The sequence below is a fragment of the Podarcis erhardii genome (assembly GCF_964252035.2).
Source record: "Podarcis erhardii genome assembly, chromosome: 16".
Classification (NCBI taxonomy): Eukaryota; Metazoa; Chordata; class Lepidosauria; order Squamata; family Lacertidae; genus Podarcis; species Podarcis erhardii.
Window position 1 is genome coordinate 27,323,168 of NC_138514.1, and position 26,407 is coordinate 27,349,574.

The 26,407-nt window shown below is 48.0% G+C and overlaps 2 protein-coding genes across 3 annotated transcripts in view; both read left to right on the plus strand.

Moving 5' to 3' along the window:
- The window catches only part of LOC309331411 (uroplakin-3b-like), a 178,405-nt gene that overhangs the window by 134,816 nt on the left and 17,182 nt on the right, over positions 1-26,407 (plus strand). The window lies entirely within an intron of this gene.
- Positions 740-25,703, plus strand: DTX2 (deltex E3 ubiquitin ligase 2). 2 transcript variants are annotated; one of them, XM_081843525.1, is made up of 10 exons: positions 740-863; positions 7,327-7,722; positions 9,888-10,506; positions 13,345-13,403; positions 16,096-16,230; positions 19,728-19,798; positions 20,671-20,829; positions 23,123-23,284; positions 23,950-24,039; positions 25,199-25,703. In XM_081843525.1, the coding sequence occupies exons 2-10, from the start codon at positions 7,443-7,445 to the stop codon at positions 25,421-25,423; spliced, it is 1,800 nt and encodes a 599-aa protein (XP_081699651.1). In that variant the 5' UTR covers positions 740-863; positions 7,327-7,442; the 3' UTR covers positions 25,424-25,703. The 2 variants fall into 2 exon arrangements, with proteins under 2 accessions (XP_081699651.1, XP_081699652.1); XM_081843526.1 differs by lacking the exon at positions 16,096-16,230.

The window sequence follows — 26,407 nt, forward strand, 5'->3', positions numbered from 1 at the left end:
TCCCCCAAGATGAGGGGCATTATCATTCAGATGGTGTGTGTTGCACCGCAAATAGTGATTATGTGGGGCAGGGCTTACCTGCCCCCCCTTTTTTTTCAAGTTGGCACCCCTGCTTCCAAGGGCTACTTTCCACTGGTGGGCGGAGCCAGAAGCAAAAGTGGGTTCAGCAACGAGTGCAAATTTTACTTGTGTATCCTAGGCTAGTTTGTACACACACACACGTAAGGAGAATCTGCTGATTCCCCTTACCCAGACTGCATTAAAGATATTGTTAGGAAAACCTGCTTACTCAAACTGTACTGTATTAAGAATGTGTCAAGCATGGTTGTGCAGGAAAAACTCAGCCTTGAGCTAGCCTGATAGAGAGCAGGAGCTGTTTTTAATCGCATCTAATCCAGACCACAACTAACAATATGACAACATCCCTAATCCAGATTATTATTATGATTGCAACCACCACTTGCACTCTTGCAAAGGTCCCTTCCAAAGGAATCACCGCCACCACGTGGGAAGAGGCGGAGGGGCTGCAGCCCGTCCCAGTTCCCGAGACTACCCTTCCCAGGACGCACCGCGGCACTTGCGGCGAGCATGCGTGGTTCGGGGACGGGGCGCGGAATGGAACGGAATGGCATGCTTGTGCAGGAGAAAGAAGAGACGTTTCAGCGGGGAGGGGAGGAAAGACTACGACTCCCATGATGCTGCTCGGCAGCGAGGAGGCAGTGCCGATGATGACGATAGCGGCGGCGCATGCGTGCTTACTCACTCTGGCTGAGGCGGAGGTGGCCGAGAGGAAGCAACGGCAGAAATAGCAGCGGCGGCAGGAGGAGCAGCGGCAACGAGGAGCTTCCTGGCAGCGGCCTCCGGTGAGGGGCTGGGAGGGCGAGGCGGCTCAGTCCCACTCACACGGCGGGAGGTGGGGCGGTTTGGGGAGGGGCTGAAGACTTTTGGGGGCTGAGAGGTCTGGGGGGCTTGGGGAGTTGTTGTTTTGGGGGGGACGGGGTTTTTCGAAGTGTTGCGGGTCTGAGGGAAGTGGGTTGAAGGGCTGAGGGGGCACTTTAGGGGGTCCACGACCCCTCGTGCGTCTCCTGCAGTGCTTTTCAGGGTTTAAAAAAAATTAAAAATAAATGGTGTTTGTTTTTTTTTGTAAGTGGAGTTTCTAAGAAAATTGGGAGCGGCCCTTTAATAACGTGACATCTTTCATTTCCTCCCAGAAACTCGGGGTGGGGCCGCTGGTGTTTGTGGTCTCTTGTTTTCTCTTTCCTCTCCTGTCCATGTTACCCTCGCAGCCCCCCCCCCCCCCGCCCGGTGAGGTAAATTAAGACTTCAGAGACGGAGAGAGTTACTAAGCAGCCAAGTACTTGCCCAAGGCCACCCACCCGCCCACTGTGATTTCTTTCTTTCCTTCGCTGAGTGAAGACCTCTTAGTCTTCTCTCGCCACTCCTTCTAGCCCAAGGACGACTCAAAACCTGTAGGTTGTGGTTTATTCATTTATTGTATATTGTATTTTTAATAAACCCTGCCCTTACTTGAAGGAGGAACATAAGGTAAGCAGAGGAAGTTTCACTTCTTCTGTCCCCTTGCCCCACGAAACCACCGTGCAAGGGAGATCAGCCCTGTGTGGTTAAAGTGTCTGACAGGGGCCAGCAAGCTTTTTCAGCAGGGGGTCCGGTCCACTGTCCTTGTGGGGTGCTGGACTATATTTTGGGGGGCGGGGAAATGAACGAATTCCTATGCCCCACAAATAACCCAGAGATGCATTTTAAATAAAAGGACACATTCTACTCATGTCAAAACACCAGGCAGGCCCCACAAATAACCCAGAGATGCGTTTGAAATAAAAGGACCATTCTACTCATGTAAAAACACGCTGATTCCCGGACCGTCTGCGGGACGGATTTAGAAGGCGATTGGGCCAGATCCAGCCCCCAGGCCTTAGTTTGCCTACCCATGGACTAGGACCTGGTTTCAAATCTCCATTTAGCGATGAAGCTCACTGGGTGACCTTAAGGGCCATTTGCTGCCTCTTAGCCTAACCTACCTAACAGGGCTATTCTCCCCCCAGCTGGAACTCACAGGAACTCAGTTCTGGCACCTCTCAGGTGGACGTCATTGCCGTTATAAGAGAACAAGGGAGGCGTTCATGATGATTTCCGGCACCTCTTTTTCTAGAAAAATAGCACTGCTGTGACGATTACAGTAAAGTGGGATGGGAAACCATGTGGACCACCTTGAGCTCCTTGCAGGCAAGGTGGGGTATAATTGTAATAATGATGATGTGTGACCCAGCGATACCCAGTGGGCTTCAAGGCTGACTTAAGAATTTGAACCCAGGACTGCCTGGTCATAGGCCAGAACTCTATGGGGAGGAGGGGGGTAACCAAGTGGTGGCCTCTAGATGTTAGACATCCAGCTCCAATCATCTGTTACTGTTGACCATGCTGTCCAGGGCCAATGGAGATTGGAGTCTGACAGCACATTGACTGCCTTTAATACACCACACATTGCTATAGTCACCTGCCTAGAAAATGGTGGACTTGTTTTAGGGGTGCTTTAATGGTCCCCTGGGCAAGGTAGCGTTCCTTTAAGGATTCAGGCTTCTCTTGGGGGAGGTTTTGTGTGCTTGTGCTAAGGCACGCATGCTATGGTGCAACTTTTTTTCTACAGGAAAGCTGTGTGAGTGTGGGATGGGTATTTTGGGGTGTTGTAGTTTCCCCTCCCAAGAAAGGGGGGCTGCTGAGTGATCAGAGCTGTTGGCAAAATTGTGCATTGTGACGTAAGTCCCTCCCCTAAGGGTGTGGGTATATATGTTTGTGTGTGAGGGGTCCTCCTTATATAAGAAAAGTATACCCCTAAGTCCCTTCTGCTGGGGAAGGTTTCTCAACTTCGCCAAGCTTCCAGGAGGCATTCCATTGGCTGTTAGTTGGAATCAGGATGCTAGGCTAGGTAGGTTTTTGGTCCGATCCAGCGGTGTGTTTCTTACTGTCTTAGCAGGGTTGCCTTTTCTTGACAGAGGTCACCAGGCATCTGAGGTCTAGCCACTTTTCATTTGAGGGGTCTGAGCTGCAAGAATCTATCACCCTTCGAGTAAACAGGCCTGCCTCTGGGGTGGCTTGCTGTTTGGCTGACTTGGTACCTAACTTTATGGTCCTAGACAGCTATTCCCCATGCTGGAAATTTAATGGTGGGAAATTCCTCTCCCTTCCTTTATCATTCATATGTCAGCTAATCTAATTGGGGAAGGATGAGTAATAACTTTGTGTGTATACGTGAGAGCAGAGGGGATAGATGTCATCCAGCTGTTTCTCAGCACCTCTTGTGTGTCATTCTCGGCTCCATTTACTTACATTGGGTAATCATTCCATGTTGCCAGGAAGGCATGTGGAACTGCTTCCCCTACGTTTAATACCCACCCCAACACCACAGGCCTTAGTGGAATATTTGCATGTTTCTGGACTTCATTTTCTTCCACATCTCTACAGTGTTGCTGGAAGTGGCTTCCGCAATTTGTCTGTGAATGGGTGGACCCTCTTGCCAGGGTTGCTATGAAGAGCGACAAAATAATCACAGTACTCTTAAGTTTCTCAGAGTGGGTTACAACATCCGAACACAGCACAGTATTAAAAACAATTTAAAGCGACTTACACAGGTGGGTCCTGAAAACACATAGCTCAGGTGTCTTAAGCCAGGGTTAATGAGGTGCATCTTCAACATTTTCCAGAAACTGCTGAATGAAAGTGCCAGATGCACCTCTGTGGAGAAGGAGTCACACAATTTAGGCGCTGCCACCCCCACTCTAAGCTTCTGCAGAACTACTAAGGGGCTCCTTCTGCCCATTTTAGCAACTGAGAGGGTCTGTAGGGAATGCGGTAGTCTTTCAGTTATTTGGGGCCTAAGTCATTTAGGGATTTAAAAACTACTGTGAGCACCTTGAATTGGGCCTGGAAATGCACAGGTAGCCATTGCAGCTGTTTTAGAACAAGGGTTATATGAGATCTAAATGCAATCCCAACCAGTAATCTGGCTGCAGCATTTTAGACCAGCTGAAGTTTCCTTCCAAGGGCAGCCCCATTAAGGGAGAGTTCAACCCTTTCCAAAAGAGACAACCAGCCTAATTAAAAATAATAAAAATACTGGAAGACTGTTCTTTTGAGCCCTTAGGCAAAATCATATGTGAATACCAGTAAGTGGAAGCATGCATCAGAAATGTGAAATGGCCAAGGTTCTCGAGTGCTTGAAAGTATTCAGCAGCAAACTAGTGCTGGTCACGTTTAAACCCTCCATAGCTGGGGTGGGCTAATCTGTGGCCCTTTGGATGTTGTTGACCTCCAGTTTCCATCAGTCCCAGCTAGCGTGACCAACAATCAGGGGTGATGGGGGGTTGTACTGCAATGTCTGGAAGGCCACGAGTTCCCCATCTATGTTGAACCGAAGATGAGACTGTTCTCGGAAGGCCCTCAAGGCCATCTTGATAGTCAAAATAACTTTGAAACTAATTGGTAGTTGTTCCAAGAATGCGCTCACATATGTATGTTCACTTGCTTGGATATCTGCTAATTGGCTTGTTTTGGTGCTATGTTTTTCTGTGGGCCCTGGGATCCTGGCTCTGGGCCTAGAGAGGGGAGTTCTCTGCGAGCCTTGGATAGTTGCCACCAATGCCTTCAAGGGTCAGGTGGATTGATGGGAGATTCTGGCCAAGCTGACATATGCAGCTTCTTTTATAAGTAATGTATACATGTTTACCTGCTTGTGGACAAGTCATGGCGACTGCTTGTTGCTGCTGTGTTCGCCCAGTGACTGTAAAGGCAGCAGGACTCTTTACTCCATGTTGCAAGTTTACACCTTTCTTTAGTAAAGCACTGGAACTGGCCGCTTTAGTGTTTTTAAGATCCTCCTTTGGTATCCCTGCACCAGACTACTCCCACAAGCCCCACTTTGTGCTTGCAGTTTGGGACACCATCCCTTCTCTTGAGGCAGGAGTGCACTGTGTAGTTGTAGCAGCAAATGATGAAGCAAAAGCAAAATTCCCGAGTACATTTTAGATATATAGTGGTATCTCTGGTTACGTACTTAATTCATTCCAGAGGTCCGTTCTTAACCTGAAACAGTTCTTAACCTGAAGCACCACTTTAGCTAATGGGGCCTCCCGCTGCCACCGCACCGCTGGAGCACGATTTCTGTTCTCATCCTGAAGCAAAGTTCTTAACCCGAGGTACTATTTCTGGGTTAGCAGAGTATGTAACCTGAAGCATATGTAACCCGAGGTACCACTGTACTTTAAACTACAGCCTCCTAGAGGCAGGGGTCTTTCCTTCTATTGCTTTGTAAAAATGCCACCAATAAGGGGCATCAGGGTGCCATTTATTTTTTTTAGCCCTCCAGCTTGACTCTCAGTTGACCTACAAACCTGGGTTACTCAGCAGTAGCATTCTATGTAAGCTGGTTATACTTTGCTTGTATGCTGAGATTCGAAGCAAAGTATTTTCTGAGGGGAGAAAACTCTGTGTTTTGACTTGAAAACAGCTTCTTCCACTCTTTACAGCACACAGCAAAAGCTTTGGTGACCTCTTTCCTCCCTCCCTGGTGTCATTTGTTCACATTTGAGTTCAATGCATCCAGCTTGAAAGGGAGTGCATGTGCTGTCAGCTTTGGACTGGGGACCGGAGTTCATGGTCTCATGTATTTCACCAGCTATGACCTTGTGGGCCGTTTTCTGGCTCATAGCTTTTTTCCTGCAAAGCTTTTGGAACAGGCTCCACAGCTCTCCTGTTTCCTTGAGGAACAGTGAAAGCAAAATGGATACAAGAATAAAACTGAAACCTTCTGATCTTATAAAATCAGCCTGCATGAAAGCCTTTGTGCCATTGGTTAGAAAGATACCACCACCACCCCCTCTTTGTCCACACATGCTGGGCCCAGTACAACTGATCTTTCCTCTTAGCCCTCCCAACAGCCCCAGGAAAAGGAAGCAGTTCTTTTGTGGAGCCTCTCTGCTTTGAAAGGGAAAGCTTTCTTTCTGAGCTTGTCCTAGATTCTTTCCTGGGTGGAAAAAAACCCTGGTTATTTGACCTGCTTCTTCCTTGTTCCTACCTCCTTTCCGAGTGCCATGCAGGGCTGATGCTGTCAGAGACAGGGTTCTTGGGCAGCAGTTGGAAAGGGCAGAAGGAGGCTTTGCCTGTGTGCTTGTAGCAGCTGTCAAAACTACTTGTTCCCACCAGCAGCCAGAGGCTTCACCCACATGAAGCCATGTTCCCAGGCTCCTGCATAAACCAAACAGACCAGAACAATCCTAGTTGTTTGGGGTTTGTTTGTTTTTTAAATACCTGCTTTTGTGCTGTTACTTGATCTTCCCATAGGGACAGAGGACGAATTCATTCTGTCCGCTTTCCACAGTGGTGGATTGGAACATAGTATGGATTTGTATTGATCTTTGCAGTGCAATTTCGGTCCATGCAACATATGCACAATACAGTGGTACCTCTAGTTACGAATTTAATTCATTTTGGGGTGCCGTGTGCACCCCGAAAAATCTGTAACTAGAGATGCCGCTTCTGCGCATGTTCGTGGCCCGGTAGAGCGCTTCTGCGCACGCGCACAGAGCTCTTCTACGCATGCTTCCGGGTTTGCCGAGGCCATAACCCGAAGTTTCCATGACCTGGAGGTTACGCAACACGAGGCACCACTGTGTGTATTTGTATTTATAAAAGTATTTTACGGGGGGGGGGGTTTAAAAAAATGGGTACATTCCATGCAGAGTGTGCATAAAAATCAATTTATAATTTAAATGCAGATGTTTTTGTGCATTCTTTCATAAACACCACACAAGATGGGACAAATTGAGTGCCAGTGAAACTGAAAAGGAAACTGAAAATGGGCAGAGTTGCGCTGATTCAGCTCAGCTCTAACCTTCCACTCATTTTTATTTTAATTCAAGAGTCTATTATGAAGTTAAAATAAGAATGCAGTAGGAAATATGAAATAAAGAAGAAGAAAACTTGCCCCTCATTCATCATTCTTTTTAGGAACATAGGAAGTCAGATCATTGGGTCCATCTAGCTCAGAATTGTCTACAGTGACTGACATTGACTTTCCAGGGTTTCAAGCAGTGGATGTTCCCAGCCCTACCTGAGATTGAGCCCTGGGACCTTCTGCATGCAAAGCAAATGCTCTAACCACTTGGCTGAAGTCCTTCTGTTCTTGATCATACCATTGTATTGGTGGAGGGTGATATTACCATGTATACTGTATTTGTTTGGCACCCACTTGTTTGAACCTTGAGTAGCAACACAGAGACTCAAGCCTAACATTTCCCCCCTTTTAACTTGCAGGTGTGACAAGCTGCTGTTGCCAAAGATGAAAAATTGAATTCTGACTTGACACCATCCCGAACCTTTCATATTCCCCCCACTTTTTTTTTGGAGGAAAGGCAAAAAGCCCATTGAAGATGGCAACTTTGCCAGGTACCTCCGCCGGGCCTCCCCCGTCCCTGCCAGATCCAGGAGTTGCCGTATGGGAGTGGCAGGATGAGTTTGGCAGGTGGAGGCCGTACCCAAGCGGCGTGTGCAGCTACATCGAGCAGTCCTTCCAGGCTCTCATGGCAAAAGGGAGGCAGTCGCTGCCCTCCTGGCCTGCCAATGGCAGCATTCCTTTGGGGCAAGCGGATTCCACGCTAGCACCTTACATCATCGACATACCGAATCTCACGCAGTTTCGGCAAGATACAGGTAGGAAAGCGGCTGTGCTAGCTGGCCTGGGCGTGACTTAGCAGTGGCCCTTCTGATAACACTAGAACTTGTGGACATCCGATGAAGCTGGATATTGGAAGATTCAGGACAGATAGAAGGAAGGACTTGGTCACACAGCACTGAGTTAAACTATGGAACTTGCTCCCACTGGAGGCAGTGATGGTCACCAATCTAGATTGCTTTAAAAGAGGATTAGACTAGGGCTAGACGAGATTATGTAGAGGCGAATACTGTAGGGCTGGGCAATATCTGGTTTGCAACATTGTGATATATCACCAGATAAACATCACAATATATTGATCTATCATGATGGCTAAAATAAGGATTGAGCTGTGTAGAGGCATTGGCTGGCTTCACAGTTTTTCCTTCATCGTGATTTTTGCATCACACACACACAGATACAGATACACGTCATGATTTGCAATATATTGGCCAGGTCTAAAATTTTGAAACCGTTATCACAATACAGACTTCAAAATGGTTTTGGATGATGTATCAATATATCGCCCAGCCCTAGTGGGTAATATCCAACAAAGTCATACTCGAAGTAAACCCATTAAAATGGATGGCTTAAAGTTACCAAGATGTAGAGTAGGACAAACAATGGGTGTGTGTGTGTGTGTGTGTGTGTGTGTGTGTATATACGTACATACACACACAAAATTGGGGGGTGGGCAGGAAACCTAGCAGGAAATGCCTATCCACAAAACTTTGTAATTGCAATGTAAAAAAACCCAGGCAATCTGGGCTGTTCATCAGAAGCCAGAGAGAATGGCAGGAAATCTTCCTTCCTGAGTTTCTGAACATCTTTGTAGAAGGGAGCAACAGATGCAAAGTCAGGCCGCAGGAGTGTGGTGCTTCAGCTGTCGGCAGTGGACAGATTAGCAGATGTAGGGGTAGCAAACACTCTCTGGTTGCTGCTGGACTACAGCTCCCATGATCCCTGGCCATGTTGGCTGAGGCTGGTGGGAGTTGGAGTCCAGGAGCATTTAGAGGACATTTGTGACTTGGGCCCAGGCTGCCTGAAAGGTCCCATCTCCATATGTGAACCTGCTTGGGTGCTAAGATCCTCAGGTAAGCACCTTCACTGTTCCATCAACATCAAAGGTACAGCAGGTCCACAGGAGAAAGCCTTTTTGTGGTTGCTCCCAGGTTGTGAAATACCCTCCCAAGAGAGGTCAGACTGGGTTCCTCTTTGTTACCCTACCACCAGTAGGCCAAGACCTTCCTGTTCAGATGGGCCTTTGGAAACTGAGGTGCAGACCATGCTTACCACTGGGCTGCTGTCAGGGCAAACCCAGTGTTAACTGCTGGCTCTAAATGTGCTGTGATATATTTTGACTATTGTTTTCAACTAGGTTGGTTTTATTCTTCTGTATTTCATAATGATGTTTTTAAATGTTGCAAGCTGCCTTGAATCCCTACTTGGGAGAAAGGCAGGATAGAAATACATTAAATAATAGAGGAGCTGAACAAGAATGCAGGTCAGTGTTGGATCTTCTGTTCTCTGTTATTTAGATTAAGAGTTACAGGTGTCTCCAACGTGGAGGAGGAGAAGGAATGTTCCTTTGGCCCCAGGATCCCTTTCCTCTTCACAGTAGGGTTAGCCAAAGTGGCATTGTTGGACTCCAACTCCTATCAGCACCAGCCTGCATGGCCAGCAGAGAAGGATGAGAGCTGTGGCGAGCAGAGAAAATGAGAGCTGTAACCCTACGACACTTAGAGTCCACCACATTCTCTGTTCCTGTCTTGCAGGAACAGCATGTTCAGGGAGACTTATGAGCCGAAGAATTTAGCTGGTTATGTCTCAGTCAGTCAACTGAAGGAGAAGAGCCTTAAGGCACAGAAACAACAGGACTGTTAGTCCCGTGTCCAAATACACAGGACAATGCATCAGAGCCCAAGAACCCATTCCAGCCTGACAAGAGCACTCAAGGTTGGAGCAAAGCATAGTCATTGAAGGGTGTAGCCCTGAGGACTGGGCGATTTGCCAAGCCTTGGGATACCAAAATACTCCAGATCATTAAGATCAAGTGTTTTCCTTAGCAACTGGGGCCTGGACCTCTGTCGAAAGATGCAAGGCTTGTTCCTTACCATTGTTCCTCATCTTACAAATTGCTGGTACCCCTTTTCTCTCCTTGCAGGGACCATGCGCTGTGTGCGCAGACACGTTTTCCAGTTGGATTCAGCCCCTGGGCAGGGAGTCGTCTGGGAGTGGCAGAACGATGATGGCGGCTGGTTCCCCTATGAGATGACCGTCTGCATCTACCTGGAGCAAGCCTTCACGGTCAGCACCCCCCAGGCAGATCTTGGGCTCTTTGGCTACAAGTACAGCATCGATTTCATCTCGCAGACCCAGACCAACAAGGCCACGGGCTACCAGCGGAGAATCCGGAGGCGGGTGGATTCTCCCTACCCAGTCACCACAGTGACGGGGCCTCCTCATGCAGGATCTTCATGCACATGCCAGCAGTGTTTGTTGAACAGTGGGACCGGCCCCATTACATCACGGTTTCGGCACTCCATGGTGAACCTCCCTGGACCCTCCGCCGGAACTGCCCCCAGACCCTCTGCTGGGAATCTGGGGGCTGGCAGGACAGCGGGGCTCAGTTCCTCTCTAGTGGGCTTTGTGCCTTATAACAAGCCAGCCCTGTCCGGAGCACGGTCAATGCCAAAGCTGAATGTACACAGTGCCGGGGCAGCACCGCAGTCCGGAGCCGTCGCTGGGCCAAGCCCAGCAAGCACCACATCAGAAGGAGTCAGGTGAGCTATGTTTGTTGATCTACTCTTGAGTTGTTAACATCCTTTCTAAGCCAGGGGTGGGGAGCATCAGGCCTGCGGGCCAAATCTGGCCCTCCAAAACTCTGTATCTCAGCCTTGGGACTCTCCCCCAGGCTACCCTCCTTTCCCACTCTGCTTCACAACCCACCAATAGCTTTGTCCTGTGCAAAATTGTGTGTTCTCCTTTTAAATCCAACCAGGTTAGACAGTCACTATGTTTTCTGGTATTAAATTCCATACTTCAGCTATGTGTTGTCTGAATTAGGACTTCCTTTTGTCCTGAATCTTCCACCCTTCATTGGATGTCCCTAGGTTCTCATATTATGAGAGAGGGCGAGAAAAGCATGGATCCTGTAGGGGGGGGGAGCAAGTTGTCACTGCGATTAGGTTAAAAGTATGTTTAAGGCTCAGTTTATTAGGATGAGGCAGTTGCATTGGAGAAGACCCCATCAGCCAGACTCTTCTGAGCTGATCAATAGGGTGTTCTGCTTACATGCAGCTTTTATAAAGATAGCAAATTTATCACAAGCCATGCACAATTTCTGTATATCACAGTCTCCCCTCCACCCCAACTCACCTTTTTTCTGAACGAAAAAGACCTGAAATGTTATAGCGTTTCCTGGTGTGGGAGTTGTTCCACCCGCCTGATGGTTTTGACTGCCCTTATGCTGCACCTTTTCCAGCTCTGCAATAAACTTTCTGAGAAGCTTCAACTGGTATTCCATGTGTGGTTGTGCCACAGGCATTATGATATCAGCAAGGTGTGGAAGGTGTCAGGCCCTTTCCTAAGGATCCCCAACATGGGGTTTTCCTTTGTCTCTCCTTCTGCACACTGGAATCAGGTGGCAGGAGATGGAAAATATTCCTTCTGCCTGAGACTGAGTGCCACTGCCAATCAATGTGAACCCACTGCTGATGGTTCCCCCCTCTCTCTTGTATGGTGATGTTTATCTGCTGTACAAGAGCCTCTGAAGCCTGCAACTGAAATAATGTCAATCTCCCAATCTAATATTTGTTGAAAAAGAGATGCAACTTCAGCACAGTGAAAAAATAAAATAAAATTGTTGATAGTTAGTGGACTCTCTTTCAGCCCAGGGGTGGGGAACCTCCCTCCCAGGGGCCAAATGTACCCCATGCCCAGTCCCCTCTAACTGGCCCTTATTGCTCCTAAGGCACAACTCTCACCGGCCCAGCTTCACATCCTCCTTGAGGGTTTCTGCCTTATTGAAATGTAGCTTTAAACTCTGATCGTGTCTCTCTCTTGCCTGCTGGGGTACCTGAGTGTGAAGAAACCAGCTTCCTGTACAAATATAAAAATCACATTCATTGTTCCACACACTTTTGCCTCTGGCCTCATCCAGCACTGGTATGTGGCCCTCGGAAGCTTGCTCAGAAGGGTATGCAGCCATTAAGTTTAAAAAAAGGCGCCTCACCCCTCTTGTAGAAAATGCAGGGTTAAATCATCTGAGCTGATATCAGGCAGCTTCCTACGTTCCAGTGACTCTTTCCTTCAGGACACAATCTTACCGGCTGTCAGGCGTTTGGGTAAGCCATGTTGACTGCAACATGCTCTTAAGCTCTCTTGGTGGCATGGGTTCACACTTTCGGATGCAAGTATTTAGTATCCGAGTGATTCACCCTGTGTGTGTGTGAACTGGCCTTCAGGTTAGCGTCACTGTATTGGTGGTGCTGCTTCTGCTCTTTATGAGGTGTTTAGACTTCCTCTTTCACTTGCCAGTGCTACGTGGGGATCAGGCCTTGAAGGTGAAGCTGGTGTTTGGGGAATTAGGTAGAAGTTTAAGCTGTGGAAAGGTCCTGTTTCAGCACCAGCAGACAGCCCTGGGCAGCTTTCCTCCACATAATAGCCTCCTGTCAGAAGTGTGTAATTACTTCTGTCTGGGCTCACATACTTGAAGCTTGCAAAAACCCACCTTCAAACAGAATATTCCCACGTATGTGATTAAAGGAAATCTGAGCAGCCAGCCATTGCTATCCAGCTCTTGGCTGTACTGTTTGTTGGTCAGCACCCCAGATTAAAATATTTCTTATTTTTGTTAGATTTGGAAACTTTTCATTTTTGTGTGCACAGCAAAACGCCCCTCTAGAGCTGCAGACAGTGTCTTTAATCTGACTGTGAAGGTTTTGTTTTATGAATCAGCCTAGATACAAAGCCTAGATACAAAGCCAGGAAATACTGGATCAGATCAGAACTGAAGAGTTGTAAGGGACCAAAAGGATCATCTAGTCCAACCTCCTGCAGTATAGGAATTTTTGCCCAATATGGGGCTCGAACCCATGACCCTGAGATTAAGTCTCATGTTTTACCAACTGAGCTGTTCCAGCACTTGGTGGTGGTGTAAGAATACTTGGTATATCTTAAGATGGAGTATAAGAAGCTGATGATGCTGCACTTGGAATTTAACTTCCTGAGAATTGGCTGCTTTCTTTTTCTAAAAAAGCAAGTTGCTGTGTGTGAGTGTTTTAAACTGGGCAGTACTTGTTGAAATCTCAGAAAGCCGATAATATATCCTGCTGAATAGGTTTTGCAGTGGTGGTGATGGAGTTGTGTATGCCTCATTTCCCCCATCTGATAAAATCACTATAAACTGTGCCCATGTGTACAGTTTGCTTGATTTATCCATGGTTGTAGGAGTCAGCTGTTCAGGGGGCCAAACCTGGATTACCTAGGCAGAAAGATGCAATTTTTAGCCTAGAGCATGTAAAGCCCTAGGTATGTCTGGTTCTCTTGCTTATTCCTTGTGGTTGCTATAATTATCACTTTAAAACACATTCAGTAACATTGTCCTCTTTTCTCTCCAGTGTCCCAAAGCTACCAGTGAACATGTCCAGACACAGCAAAGTGAGCCAAGCTCTGGCAGGTAAATGGCTCCTGTTATTTCTTTTTGTTGTCCCCCCGCCTATGGCTTACATTGGCAACTGGGCTTACAAGGAACTTGTAATGCAGTTATGAAAGGTTCAGTCCACCATCTTGATTCAAAATGGCATCCAGTTGGCACAGACGAAAATCTGCTCCTTGATCTCAGGACCTATCATGCAAAGTGTGATTAAAATCCATGCAGGTATGAGAGATTCAGTCTGCCATCTTGATTCAAAATGGCGTCCGGTTTCATCCAAACATAGACAAAAACATGGGATTGTAGTCAGCTAACTTTTACTCAGAATGGACCCATTGAAATTAACCAACCTAAGTCAGTCATGGCCATTAACTTCAACTCTTGAGTAAAAGTTAGTTGGATACAACCCCTGCTCATTGATCCCAGAAACCATTATGCAATTTATTTTTTTTAATTGTTGCAATATTTCTTTGAGGTGTTCAGTGGCATAGCAAAGAGACAAAATGGTGCCCTCACTGATGGTGTGGGACTTCAACTCCCATCAGCCTCAGCCAGTATGACAAATAGTCAGGAATGATGGGTGTTGTAGTCCAGGAACCTTCTGGAGGGCCACAGGTTCCCTATTTTTAGCAGTTACCTGTGTCCTGTTGGGGTAAACATACTGCCTGCTTCTTCCTTAATGTCCCTAAGTCCACTTCACCTTAAAATGAGGATTTCTGAATTCTCAATAGATTGCCTTTCCATACTTGATAAAGATTCCCCTCACCCCTTCTGCTTCTCAGAGGCTGCTACTGCTACTGTAGTTCAGACCATTGGTCCCCTTTCCCTGACAGAGGTGTTGAGAAGACCGCCTTTCCGTAGTTAAAACCATGCCTAAGTCGGCTCACAACATGAAAAGATGTACACAATTGCAAAAGTACAACAAAAGTAGACATAAGCAGAGAAAGTAAAAGCATATAAACAATCTGCACCTAAGTCATAATAAAATCTAAAATTAAAGATACAAGAAACTGTTACTAATAGTAGCAAGGTTAAGCCTCTCCAAAATTAAGTCATAACCACAACAAAAAACCCTAAATGATAACCCGCCCCAAGAGTCTGCAGGCATCCTGAGAAGCAGGGCCTGAAGGACTCGCAGCCAAGATAGTTTGTGGACTCTTAGGCAGTCTCAGCTTTTGTAGCTGCAGTCAATCAGTCAGGACTTCACCCTCCCCAGCTAGGTAGCAAGCCAGGGAGCAGGGGTTGCAGGACTCACAGCCAAGATGTAGCCCCTGCCCCATATATTCCATAAGATGCTTGGACAATCTAATGGGAGGCTACAGTCCACAAATTCTCTTCCAGGTGCTATATGTTTTGAAATGCATACTACTTTCCCCTGTGGCTGGCTCTGTGCATTGTGAGAATCTGCCCTAATTGGGCACAGTCTCACTGCAATGAGGTGCAAGGAAGAAAAGCCCAGGAGGGTGTGGGGACACCCAGGGAAGTCATAAAATGGGAGATGGAGGATGCACTCCTGGCATCCCCCCACCTTTTAAAAAAAAAGCAGGGTGTGGTCTTCTTTTTCTCCAAAATCTGTTCACCACCTATCCTTCCCTGACTCTGTAAAGCAGGTAGCTGGTCTCCAACATGGGTGCTTAGGAACAGCAATGAGTCTTGCTGCTTCTACATGTCTGAGAAACACTTTGCAGCTGCTGGGATGATATCGTGCCCATTTCTCGCTTTGGGACTTGAGTAGGCACTGCAGCAGCCCTCAATATGGTCGCCATGGTGAGTGTAGGCCTCAGGACTCACATGAACCTGGAGCACCACAGAATCCTCTGCCACACACAAATTCTGTTCTGTGTCATTGGCTCAGGGCTTTTCAGCAACCAGCTGAACCTAGGAGGGATCCCTTGAAAAACAGTGGTGTGTTTGTGACTTCTTGTCGTATTACGTAATAGTCTGGTTCAGATGACTGGTCTCTAAACCATGGTTTAGTGATTGAGAATGGACTGTAGCGAGCCTTGCATGCCCTACCCTCTAAATCTCCAGCTTGATCGTGCTTTGTTTTTTGTTGTTTTTTGTGAATGTTGGTGAGATCAAGCCACAGTTCCCCTCAAGCTTGTATGTCACATGGAACTATTGTTCATTCTAAAGTAAAAATGGAAGCTTTTGCTCTTTGCTGAACTCAAGGCTGGGAGCCTGCATTCCCCATCACCAGTAATGTGCTTTTTCTGGGAAAAAGCTAGATGGGAAAATTCTCCTATGCCAATTAACCTTCCTCAAGCTTGTGCCTTCCATTTATTTTGGACTTCCAGTTCCTATCTGCCCTAGCCAGCATGGCCACTGCTCAGATCTGCTGTGGCCCTCCAGATGTTGTGGGCTACAATTGCCCCATCCTTGATTTATGTGGTTGTTTGAAGTTGGCAGCTGTGAACATGTCTGCTGCTTGACTCGCTTCCTTGCACCCCACCCCCAAATTCCACCCTTTTGAGAGAAAGTAAGTTTTTAGGTGTCTCTCTCTTACCCATCTATATCCCCACCCCCTTGCAATACTGAATCACCTCCTTTTCCTTTTGTGCTTGTTTTATGATTTCTTTTTACATTGGTCAAATCAGTTTCTCAAATCAAGGTTTCCTTGTGTTATTTCCTGGCAAATTGTGTGATGCAAATTTTCTTTTCGCTCCTCCTTCCCTCCCTTCCCCACCTTGCATGCTGATCTCGTGCCCCCCTGTAGGCATGATGGCCTTTCTGATGTCAGTCCCTGGATTCCCTGTGCACCTCAGCCTGGCACCTCAGCCTGCCAGAGCCCCTAGAGCCTCTAAAAAACACAGCTCAGTTAAGGAGGGGAGGCGGAGAGAGATCACCAAAGGTAGCCCACTTGCTTGGATTCCTCAGGGGGCGGGTTGTGGGGGAGATCTCCCGGCTGCTGCCACCTCCTCCTTGCGGCATTCTGCTCTCCTTTCCTTCCTCCTTTCTGGCTTCTCTGGCGAATTGGATAGCTTTGGACACTCTTTGGATGGCCTGGCCCTTTTCTGCCGCAGAGGGTCTTGACGCGATCTTTGCCTACACGCTGCTGCTTTGTAGTCTCTCCATAATCTGCATGACCTTTTCTAAAGCTGCCTCTGTGCTCCCAAACAGGGAAGTCGGGTGGTCTCCAGGCTTTCTGTGCTTAGAAACCAAGGTACACACAAGAACGAAGGGGAGGGTGGTGGAGGAGGAGGCTATATTTACAGTAGCGGAGGCTCCTGTTGCAGCTTATCGGATTAGCCGAGGTTCACCTTCTGGTGGCTGACACAAAAACAGTCTCGGATGGTTAAACTGGCATTAGTAAAATGTTTTGGGCTGAACGGCAGCTCAGTGATACCTTAGTTGCAGCTGAGTTTCCCAGGTTTGCTAATGTGCATAATACTGACCCTCTTAAAAATGTTTGTGTCCTTTAGTCTTAGGGCTCATCCATCACGGCTCCTCTTAATTCGCTCATTTAGAAAGATTCCCAGATCACTTAATGATAAATCAAGTTCCTATTTGTTGCCATTGTGTTTGTTATGCTGAGACACATTTCCCTTTAGGGACGAAAGAAGAGCCTGCTGGATCAGGCCAATGGCCCATCTAGTCCAGCCTCCTGTTCGCACAGTGGCCACCCAGATGCCCATTATGGGAAACCCTCAAGCAGGATCCAAGCGCAAGAGCCCTCTCCCCACCTGTGGTTTCCAGCAACTGGTATTTGGAACCATTATTGCCTCCATCTGGCTCATCCTAAAAAGAAATTCCAAAATCCCTGTTTTGCCCAGCCCCTTTGCTTTCAGCCTTCTTCAGCAGCTGGTGCCTTCCAGATATTTTGGGCTGCCACACAGTCAGTGGGTATTGTAATGCAAAACAACTGAATAATCATAAAATCTTAGAGTTGGAACGGTTCCCAAGGTCATCTAGTCCAACCCCCCGCAATGCAGGAATCTCAGCTAAAGCATCCATGACAGATGGCCATCCGACCTCTGCTTAAAAACCTCCCATGAGGGAGAGTCCACCACCTTCCAAGGGAGTCTGTTCTGCTGTTGAACAGCTCTTGCTGTCAGAAAGTTCTTCCTGATGTTTAGCCTGAATCTCCTTTCTTGTAACTTGAATCCATTGGTTTGGGTCTCTTCTTTTCCAGGCTAAACATACCCAACTCATTCAACCGTTCCTCATAAGACACGGTTTCCAAGCCCTTGATCATCTTAGTTGCCCTCCTCTGCACACGTTCCAGCTTGTCAAGATCTTTCTTAAATTGTGGTGCCCAGAACGGGACACAGTACTCTAGGTGTGGGCTTATCAGTTTGGAATAGAGTGGTACAATTTCTTCCCTTGATCAGGACACTGCAATTCTGTTGCAGCCTAGAATAGCATCACATTTCAAAACAGATATACTAGGGGGATCGTTCCAACAAGGCAATGATTTCAACATGCCAGAAGGAATTATCCCCACCCTGTGTTGCTACTCTGGGGCTTTTCTCAACCCCACAAGAGGCAATTTTGGGTGTGGGGGGTGGAGATCGCAGAGGGTGTCGTTGCAGAAAGGAAAGCTATTGGGCAGCACTTCCGCTGGTGTGACTCCTTAGCTGAATCCCATCCACTGCTTTCTGATAGGTTTCCAGACATTTTTGGGCCACTGCCCTCTTGGTTCCATAAACTCATCCCCAGTTCCTTTTACCCTACCCTATAAAAAAGGCATAGGCAAACTTGGCTCTCCAGCTGTTGTTGGACTACAACTCCTATCATCCCTAGCTAACAGGACCAGTGGTCAGGGATGATGGGAGCTGTAGTCCTAAAACATCTGGAGGGCCGAGTTTGCCTATGCCTGCTATAAAGAGTATTATTCAGTAGGGCAGTTCGCACAACCCACTAAGGAAAATAATAATACAGTAACATTCAAGCCAGTTGCAATTAATTGCACATTTAGTTAAAAAATAAATATATGCAGAAATAGATGTATGTTCTGATCTAATATTGTAGCTAAAGAAGAAGAAGCAAAGAATTGTGCATGAAAAATATTTTTACTCAGTCTTGCCAATGACAGCATACAGGTGAAGGAAATTTAGAGCAGTACGTATCAGACATACACAAATCTTTGCCTGCCACAGATGTACAGTAACTAATTTATAAGAAAATCAATAGCTGTTTATAATAATTGGCTTTCTTGTGACTTGCAAAGTCAGAATCATAAATACAAACAAATGTGACCAAAGGAAATAGCTTTGAAAGTGGTAAGAGCAGTAAAACTTTTAAGTACAAAGAGAGGAAGGGGCTTTGCTATAGACTCTAGACTGGTCAGAACCCACTGTAAAGAACCACTGTCCTAATGTTTTCTCTCTGCATTGCTCTGCAAGCCCACATTTTTGCATTCTCGGAGGTGGTATTCTGGATCCTTAGCTCTTGGCAGTTTGTGGACAACCTGCTTACCTCTCCCGCCAGTAGCTTAAGGCGCAGGTGGGGAACCTGTGGCCCCCTGGCTGTTATGGGTCTTCATTCTCATCACCCCTCTAGTCTGACCCAAGTGTCAATGGGGAGTTGTAGTCCAGCAAAATCTGGGGAGCCACCCCTGGTTTAAGGATAGTGTTGCATGTCACTGTCCAGCTGCATCTGCTCTGGGATGAGGGGAGAGGCCTTTGCATATGTACAGAGGTGCTCCTCTCCCCAGTAGACAACTGTGGCTTCCAGTAGGTGCACAGATGTTTTTTCCCAGTGACTGGATCTCAATGTATTTTGAGATTACCTTTTCTTTCAAGGGGAACAACGGTAGAATGGTATTAAGAAGTCTCTCTAGGCAGGTGGTCCTCTGCCCAGGTATTGGACCCTTCCTTAAGGACCCACTGCAAGAGCAGAGCAAAGCTTCCATCATCACTGCAAGTTGAGAGACCAAGGCCACGTTCACTGAAAGCACCTAGAGCCTACAATTCATAGAGTTCCCTTGGAAGAGGGATTGACCGTTAACCTAACTGTGGAAATCATAGCTCTGGGAGGGAAATAGGGGCCTCCTAACAGTGCCCTTAATAAACTGCAGCTCCCATGATTGTTTAAAGTGATTTTATCACACTTCAGACATATGGTGCGAATGGCCTCTACCCAGCTCTTGTGTCCATCAGTGGAAACGACTCCGCCCTGCTCTGTCATCTTATGCACGTAGCATTGAAGCGCTGGCTGTGACTGCTCAGAAATTACTTTTGCTGGATTTAACCTTCTTGCCACCTTCTCTAACCCTTCCTCCTCGGCCCGTCGCCTTGACTTGCCTGTGGGCCGCTTGCTCCTATTGCATCTGCTGTCTCCCAAGCTAAGTCTTAGCTTAGGTTGATGTCTCCCTCTGTGCTTTCTCTCTTCTCTTTCTCTCTCTAGGTGGCTCCAGCAATCCTGAAGAGGTGGTTAAGAAGTATTTGGAGGAGCTGAATTCACCCCCTGCTGATGAGGTGAGCTGAAGAACGGCCCCAGGAGCCCCTCCAAGCTAGGAATGGAGCCCTCCCTAGAAACTAGGGGTGGAGAACCTCTTTCAGCCTGAGGCAAACCTCCAGGTGGTGGGTGGGGCCAGAGCCAAAAGTGAATGCAGTGAATGCAAATTTCTACAGTAGGCTTGTTTCTACACCCACCCACCCTTCTCTCTCTCTCCTCCATCCAGGCAAGCCAGTGGCAGGAGTTCAAGCAAATGTTCCAGCCAGGCAAAGCCACTGACGGCGGGTACAGAGCAGGGCTGGGGAGGACTGTGGCCTGGAGAGAGTTCTGAGGGCCATGTGAAGAAGCTTGGAGGGCCGCATTTGGCCTCCAGGCCTGAGGTTCCTAACCCCTGCTTAAAGCTGAGGGAGAATGGAAGGGGAAATGCAGCTTGATTTGTTAATTTTTGCTAAATCGGTTACAGAGACATCACAATATAAGTTAGTTGTCAGGAGCAGGAGTCAGGTGTTAGGTCGGCGATAGCAAACACGGCGTCCGTGAAGTTATTCAAAGAAAGCAAAGCAGCGCAGGCCCAGTGAGCACAGCAACTTGTCCCTGTAGGTCTTGCCCCTATAAAGCAGTTGCGAGGACTGAAGGTCTTTCCCACTGCTCTGTACGGCTCCTCCTCTCCATGGTCTTTGCCAAGCAGTCACAGATTGCGCACACAGCCAATCTCTCCTCTGCTCTTCATTTCTCTGCGTGTCCTGGGAGACCGGGGGGAGGGTAGCTGGTTGTGGCAGGAGGGGGAGGCTTCCTAGTTTCTTCAGCAGGCTGCCTCCACTCTGCCTCTTGACCCTGCTCCTCTTCAGCCTCCTCTTCTGCTTGAGTTGAAATACTGATTCTCTCTGTCCAGGATTGCATCATCTGCATGGAAAAACTAGGCGCCCCTTCGGGCTACAGCGATGCCTGCGAGAGCAAGACGATCAGACCGGAGAGTGTGGGGAGGCTGGCCAAGTGCACCCACACCTTCCACCTCCTCTGTGTGCTGGCCATGTACACGAGCGGCAATAAGGTACTTGGTGGGTGGGGCAGGTGCATGTGGTCATGTGCAGAAGCAGCTACCCTTTCCCTAAACAGCATGGTGTGCAGTTGCTGCTGAGGGTAATCATTATAGCAGGGATGATGCTGGCGCTCCAGCAAGGCGTAACCTTTAAGGTTGCTGGAAACTGAAGACCAGGGATAGGGGCAGAAGTCTCAATTCTTCAGCCAGCTCCTCCGGTACATCAGCTTCAGCGAATGCTCCAGCTAGATTTCCATTAACACGCACACATATTCCATAAGGATTTTAGCTCAAAAAATAACCAAGCGCAGGTTCAAGGTTCTTTCATTAATTTACAAAGCCCAGAACAACTCATTAATATATCAGTATCTTCACCCACAATTATGAATTTCTGTGCAAAAATCTTGGAAATGGTTGATTGACTGCATTGTTGGTCCTTGCGAGGAAAAGAGGCCTCACACTTTAGAAACGCCCTCTTTCGATTTTAGAAAACCGCGAAATGTTCTAACTCGCTTGCTTGCGCCTATATCAAATGCCCTCCTGCAATGGTTGTTTGGCTACAGGAAGCACCTTTAGCAAGAAACCGACTACTAAAATGAAGTATTATTATTGTGGTCCTGGTAATTTCCTGCTCCAATCTGCCCCTACAAAGTATCATACGGACTCCTTATGCCTACAAGCATATAGCTGATGCATTTGCTGTTGGATCATCCATCAAACTGATGAATGATTTAGAAGGATTGGGTCCAGCATCACTTTTGCTGTGCTTGTGTGCCATTATCCATACTCAGCAGAGTTACATCTCTACGCAGCTCCTTCCTTGGAAACGTCTTTGGGGTTGAAGGCATACACAATAGGCAATAAACAATCATGGATGCCATATAGATTCAGTCGAGTGTAGAGGTTTACTTGACAGGCTTAAAAGCATATTGGTAGCAAATATATACAGACATTCACCACTGCCGGTCAAGGCATGCTTAGAGTCCAACAAGAGTCCAAGACACTCTCTCTCTGCTTCTCTCACCAAAAGGCGCAAGCAAGAAACTCACATCAAGTTACGCAGAACCTTTGTTATCAGTGCTTCCTGTCATAATGTGCATGTCCAAAGAACAGTTCCCACAAAAAATGTCCTTGCATAGACAGAACAATCTCAGCCTTCTGCTGCTTCTTGAAACTACTTCTCTGTTCTTCTCTATTTCTGGAACAAATGGTTCTCACACACACAGAGAGAATATCCAAAATATGCATGTACCGATCTCCTAGAGCCCCCTGGGAAAAAGGGGGTTTGTAGCCCTTGGAAAGACATCCTCCTCTCAGCACCTTGAACAAACTACAGCTCCTAGGATTCTTAGGGAAAGCCATGACTCTTTAAAGTGCTGTCACAGAGCTGTAAATGCATGGGGCAAATGTGACCTAAATGGTCAAGCAGCTCTGACTTTGTACAAGGACTTGCACCCCCAAACTCCTGTGGTTGCACACGGCTTTTTTTTTTTTTTGCTGTGACCTATCTTCTTCCTGAGCAGTCACCTCTCCCTCCCACTACACACACCCAGGAGTCAAAGTTTTTTGCCTGGTCTTGGTAGCCATCAAAACTTGGCTCCCCTCCCTTCCTGTATTGCAGAGAAAAAGCAAATACATCCTCCTCCTACATGGTATGCCTGGCAAGCGGCTTTCCCAGAAGATAATAGGTGAAAAGAAAGGGCAGTGGCTTAGGCGCAAAGCAGCTGTTTTGCATGCGAAAGGTCCCAGGTTCCATCATCTCCCATGGCAGGGCTGGGCGAATTCCCTGCTTGAAACCCTGGAGAGCCATTGCTGCCGGTCAGACGATGCTGAGCCAGATGGGCTGTTGGTCTCACTCAGCATGAGGCATATTTCTAAAATACTAAGTGCCCAGTGCCAATTTGAAAGAGGTGCTCTCTGCCTCCTGTTGCCAGCTGTAACGATGGCAGAAAGAACTCTTTCCTTCCGGCCATCAAAATTAAATTTCTGGCTGCCACTGGTGACCTTATTTGTGGGCTCAAGAAGAGTAGGCATGCCAATCTATGTAAAAACTGTTCCAGCCGGAGTGGGATTGAATAGGTGCTTCTGGGAACTTAAGGAGGTGAGTGATTGCAATCTTCTCCACCCTTTGTGCTTCAGAGTTGTTCTCTGTAAGTATAAGCAAAACTTCTTTTAAAGGAATGGGGAGATGCAGGTGATGTGGAGCCTGCCTCAAAAGGTCCTGGGGCTCAGGCTCCCCGCCCTGACACGTCCCCTGGTGCTCAGGGTTCTAAACCTTTCTTTGACCTGTTTTTTTACCTTCCAGGACGGCAGCCTCCAGTGCCCCTCTTGTAAGACCATCTACGGGGAGAAGACAGGCACCCAGCCCAATGGGAAGATGGACGTCTCCATACTCTCCGAGTCTCTCCCGGGGAACGAGGACTGTGGCTCGATACAGATCATGTACCACATTAACAGGGGCATTCAGGTGAGAAAGTTAGAATGGAATCATAGAGTTGGACCCCACAGATCATCTAGTCCAACCCCCTGCTAGGCGTCAGCTAAGGAAGAGGGGAAATCGTAGCTCGGGGTGGAGCGCCAGGCTTTGCATGTTGGCTACCCCTGACTGTTGGCATCCGTCTGCCTTGGGAGACAATGGAGGAGTGTGCCTTTGGGGGTGAAGTCAAACCGCTGCAAGGTTGCAGCGCCTGCTGTGGCTGTAGAGACCGACATGGGAGAGACATGTCCTGTTGCAGCTGGTGCAGTTGAAGGCATCCGGTTATGCTGCTACAGATGTACCACATCGTTTCTTCTCTCTGCGCTCCTCCCAGCGGCCATTCCTCGTCTAATCACTGCTATGGGTGCACAACCTGACTGCCTGCAGGCACTGTGGACATCTGTGAGGGATTCCCACATATTGGGGTTGATGTTGCCAGCTTTCTTGCCACATTTGCAGAAATCTTTGTAACTCAGAGTTGGTCTGCCAACAGGCCTGACTGACAGCGTGCAAAGTACCCATCTGATACTTAACCAGCAACCCTTCCGACGTGTTCCTACACAGCACTGCCCCCTTCCTGCAGCCACCTCTGAAGCTAAGTGGGCAGTACAGCCAATGACTGGATTTCACATGCGTGACCTTTGTCTCTCTTCCAGGGTCCGGAGCACCCCAACCCAGGCCGCCCATATTCCGCAAGGGGCTTCCCGCGCTACTGTTACCTGCCAGATAACGAAAAGGGAAGAAAGGTATGATGGAGTCAGCACCTGCGCTTACCTGTGGCAGTCAACTTTCAACAGTTAGAGGAGCTAGGAAGTCAGCCTTAGACAACCTGATGCACTCCAGGGGTTTTGGACTACAAGTCCCATCATCCCTAGCAAGGGCTGCTGGGAGCTGGAACAACTTAGGTCCAGGGTACCTCAGGGACTCTCCCGATCCCTTATATTCCAGCTCGAACTCTGGGATTATCTGCAGGAGCAGCTCTGGCTGCTCCCTGAGTAGGTGAGGCTCATTTGACAACAACAAGGAACTGAGCCTTTAGTGTCGTCAGCCCAGTACTGTGGAACTCACCGCCACTGGAGATTCAGCAGGGGCCTTCTGTATTAATTTTTAAATGCCTGCTGAAAACTTTTCTATAAACACCTGGAGGGCATTAGGTTGGTGAAGGCTGTAATAGAGGAGAGGGGTGAGCACAAGCTTATGTCTTCTTTATTGCCTGTATTTTAATAGATTTGCTTCTTATATTGTTCAGATTCTGTTAAAAGTTTGATTACTTTTAACAATATTTTATATGGTTTTAGCTTTTTGTATTTTACCTGTACCATGTTTTAATTAGTGTAAGTTCCATTGAGCCCCAGAATGAGGAAAAAGGCAGGATATAAATATTATTATTAATAGTAGTAGTAATAATAAATGTAAGAGGCAGTGGGGGACACTGGTAACTGTCCTGGCCAAAACCCCATCCAACACCAGAGACAGCTAAGAAAGGAGGTGAGATGTAAGGACTGGCAAACACCTCTCGATGAATGCAGAACAAAGCCAAATCAGAACTTCCCCATCGCTCAAATTCAGCTCAAAACGGCACCAGCTTCATAGAGACAGTTCACACTTACAACCAAGGTCCATTCGCCCACATGGTTGCAGGGTGCCATCTACTGCCATCTACCATCCAAAACTGCCATGGCCAAGACGGGGAGGGGTGCCCTCACTCTGATTTGGCTTCACAACAATGCATTGTCACTGGCAGCAGTGGCCTCCATTACGCCAACAAGTTAGTTCTGGGTGAGGGCAAAGCTTAACGCCCTCACTCTGATTTGGCTTCACGGCCACACAGTGTCACCAGCAGAGATGGCCTCCATTGAATCAGCAAGTCAGTTTTGAGTGACCTCCCTCCCTCACTCTTGCCAGGTCTTGGAGCTCTTGAAGGTGGCCTGGAGGAGGAGACTGATCTTCACCATTGGGACGTCCAGCACAACAGGAGAAAGCAACACCGTGGTGTGGAACGAGATCCACCACAAGACAGAGATGGACTCCAACACCTCGGGGCACGGCTATCCAGACCCCAACTACCTGGACAATGTGCTAGCCGAGCTGGCAGCTCAGGGGGTCACGGAAGACTGCTTGAGATCCTGATCACCCACGTCAGTCAGATGGAGCCCGCTCCTGCACCTTCGGACTGCAGGCACCCCTCTCGAGGGTCGCCGCTGCTACAGCCAGTTGCCCCTGTTGCCTTAAGCTCGCTTGCCCCCCTTTCTCTGAGCAATAATGCTGTCTCTGGGATTGCCTGGTTGCCGGGAGGAGGTTTCTCTACTCCATTTTGTATCTTTCTAAGGGCTTAGCCCAGCCTGAATGTACGCAGCGAAACCTTCTCCCCCCTGTATAGAAGAAATGCATAAAAGGACAGTGACTTTAACTCTCCCCTCGTTGCTTTCTTCTGCAATATGCGGTTGCCGATGGGAGGTGCCTTTCATGCAATGTGGGCTTGGCTGCTCTGGGTGGCAACCTGCAGGGGGCGCTGCATCTTCCTCCTGCATTGCAGATCCTGCATTTGAGCAAGGAAGTCTGTCTTCACGCAGCACTGAGTTAAACCCCGGAGCTCCCTCCCAGAGGAGGCAGTGATGTCCGCCTGCTTTGGATGGCCTTAAAAGACAAAATATCTGAGGAGAGGGCAATCGGAGCCATAAGAGGGAAGAGTGCTCTTTTGTGCGAATCCTGCTTGCTATCTAGTTGGCCGTTACGAGAACAGAACGCTGGACCAGATGGGCTGTCGGCCTGATTCGGCATGTTCTCGTGTTATGTGCCCTCCAAGGTCACTTCCTGTGTGCAGAAGTTTGCAGAGCAGGGCGAAGAGCTGTAGTTGAGACTTCTCCATGATCTGCTCATCTTCTCTGTGCAGGGAGATGTAGAGGCAGGGCAGCATTCATTTAGGAGGTCTCTTTCCATGCCAGGGATCCAGGATGGTGTTGCTCTTTGGGAAGCGGTGGGCTCTCCTCCACCAGACGGTGACCTTTCAGGGAGGCCACCATTGCCTCCCACATGGCAGGAAGCAGGTTAGACTGGATGACCTCTGAGGTCCCTTTCAGCTCTATGAGTCTGTGCACCAAAGTGTGCAGAGCA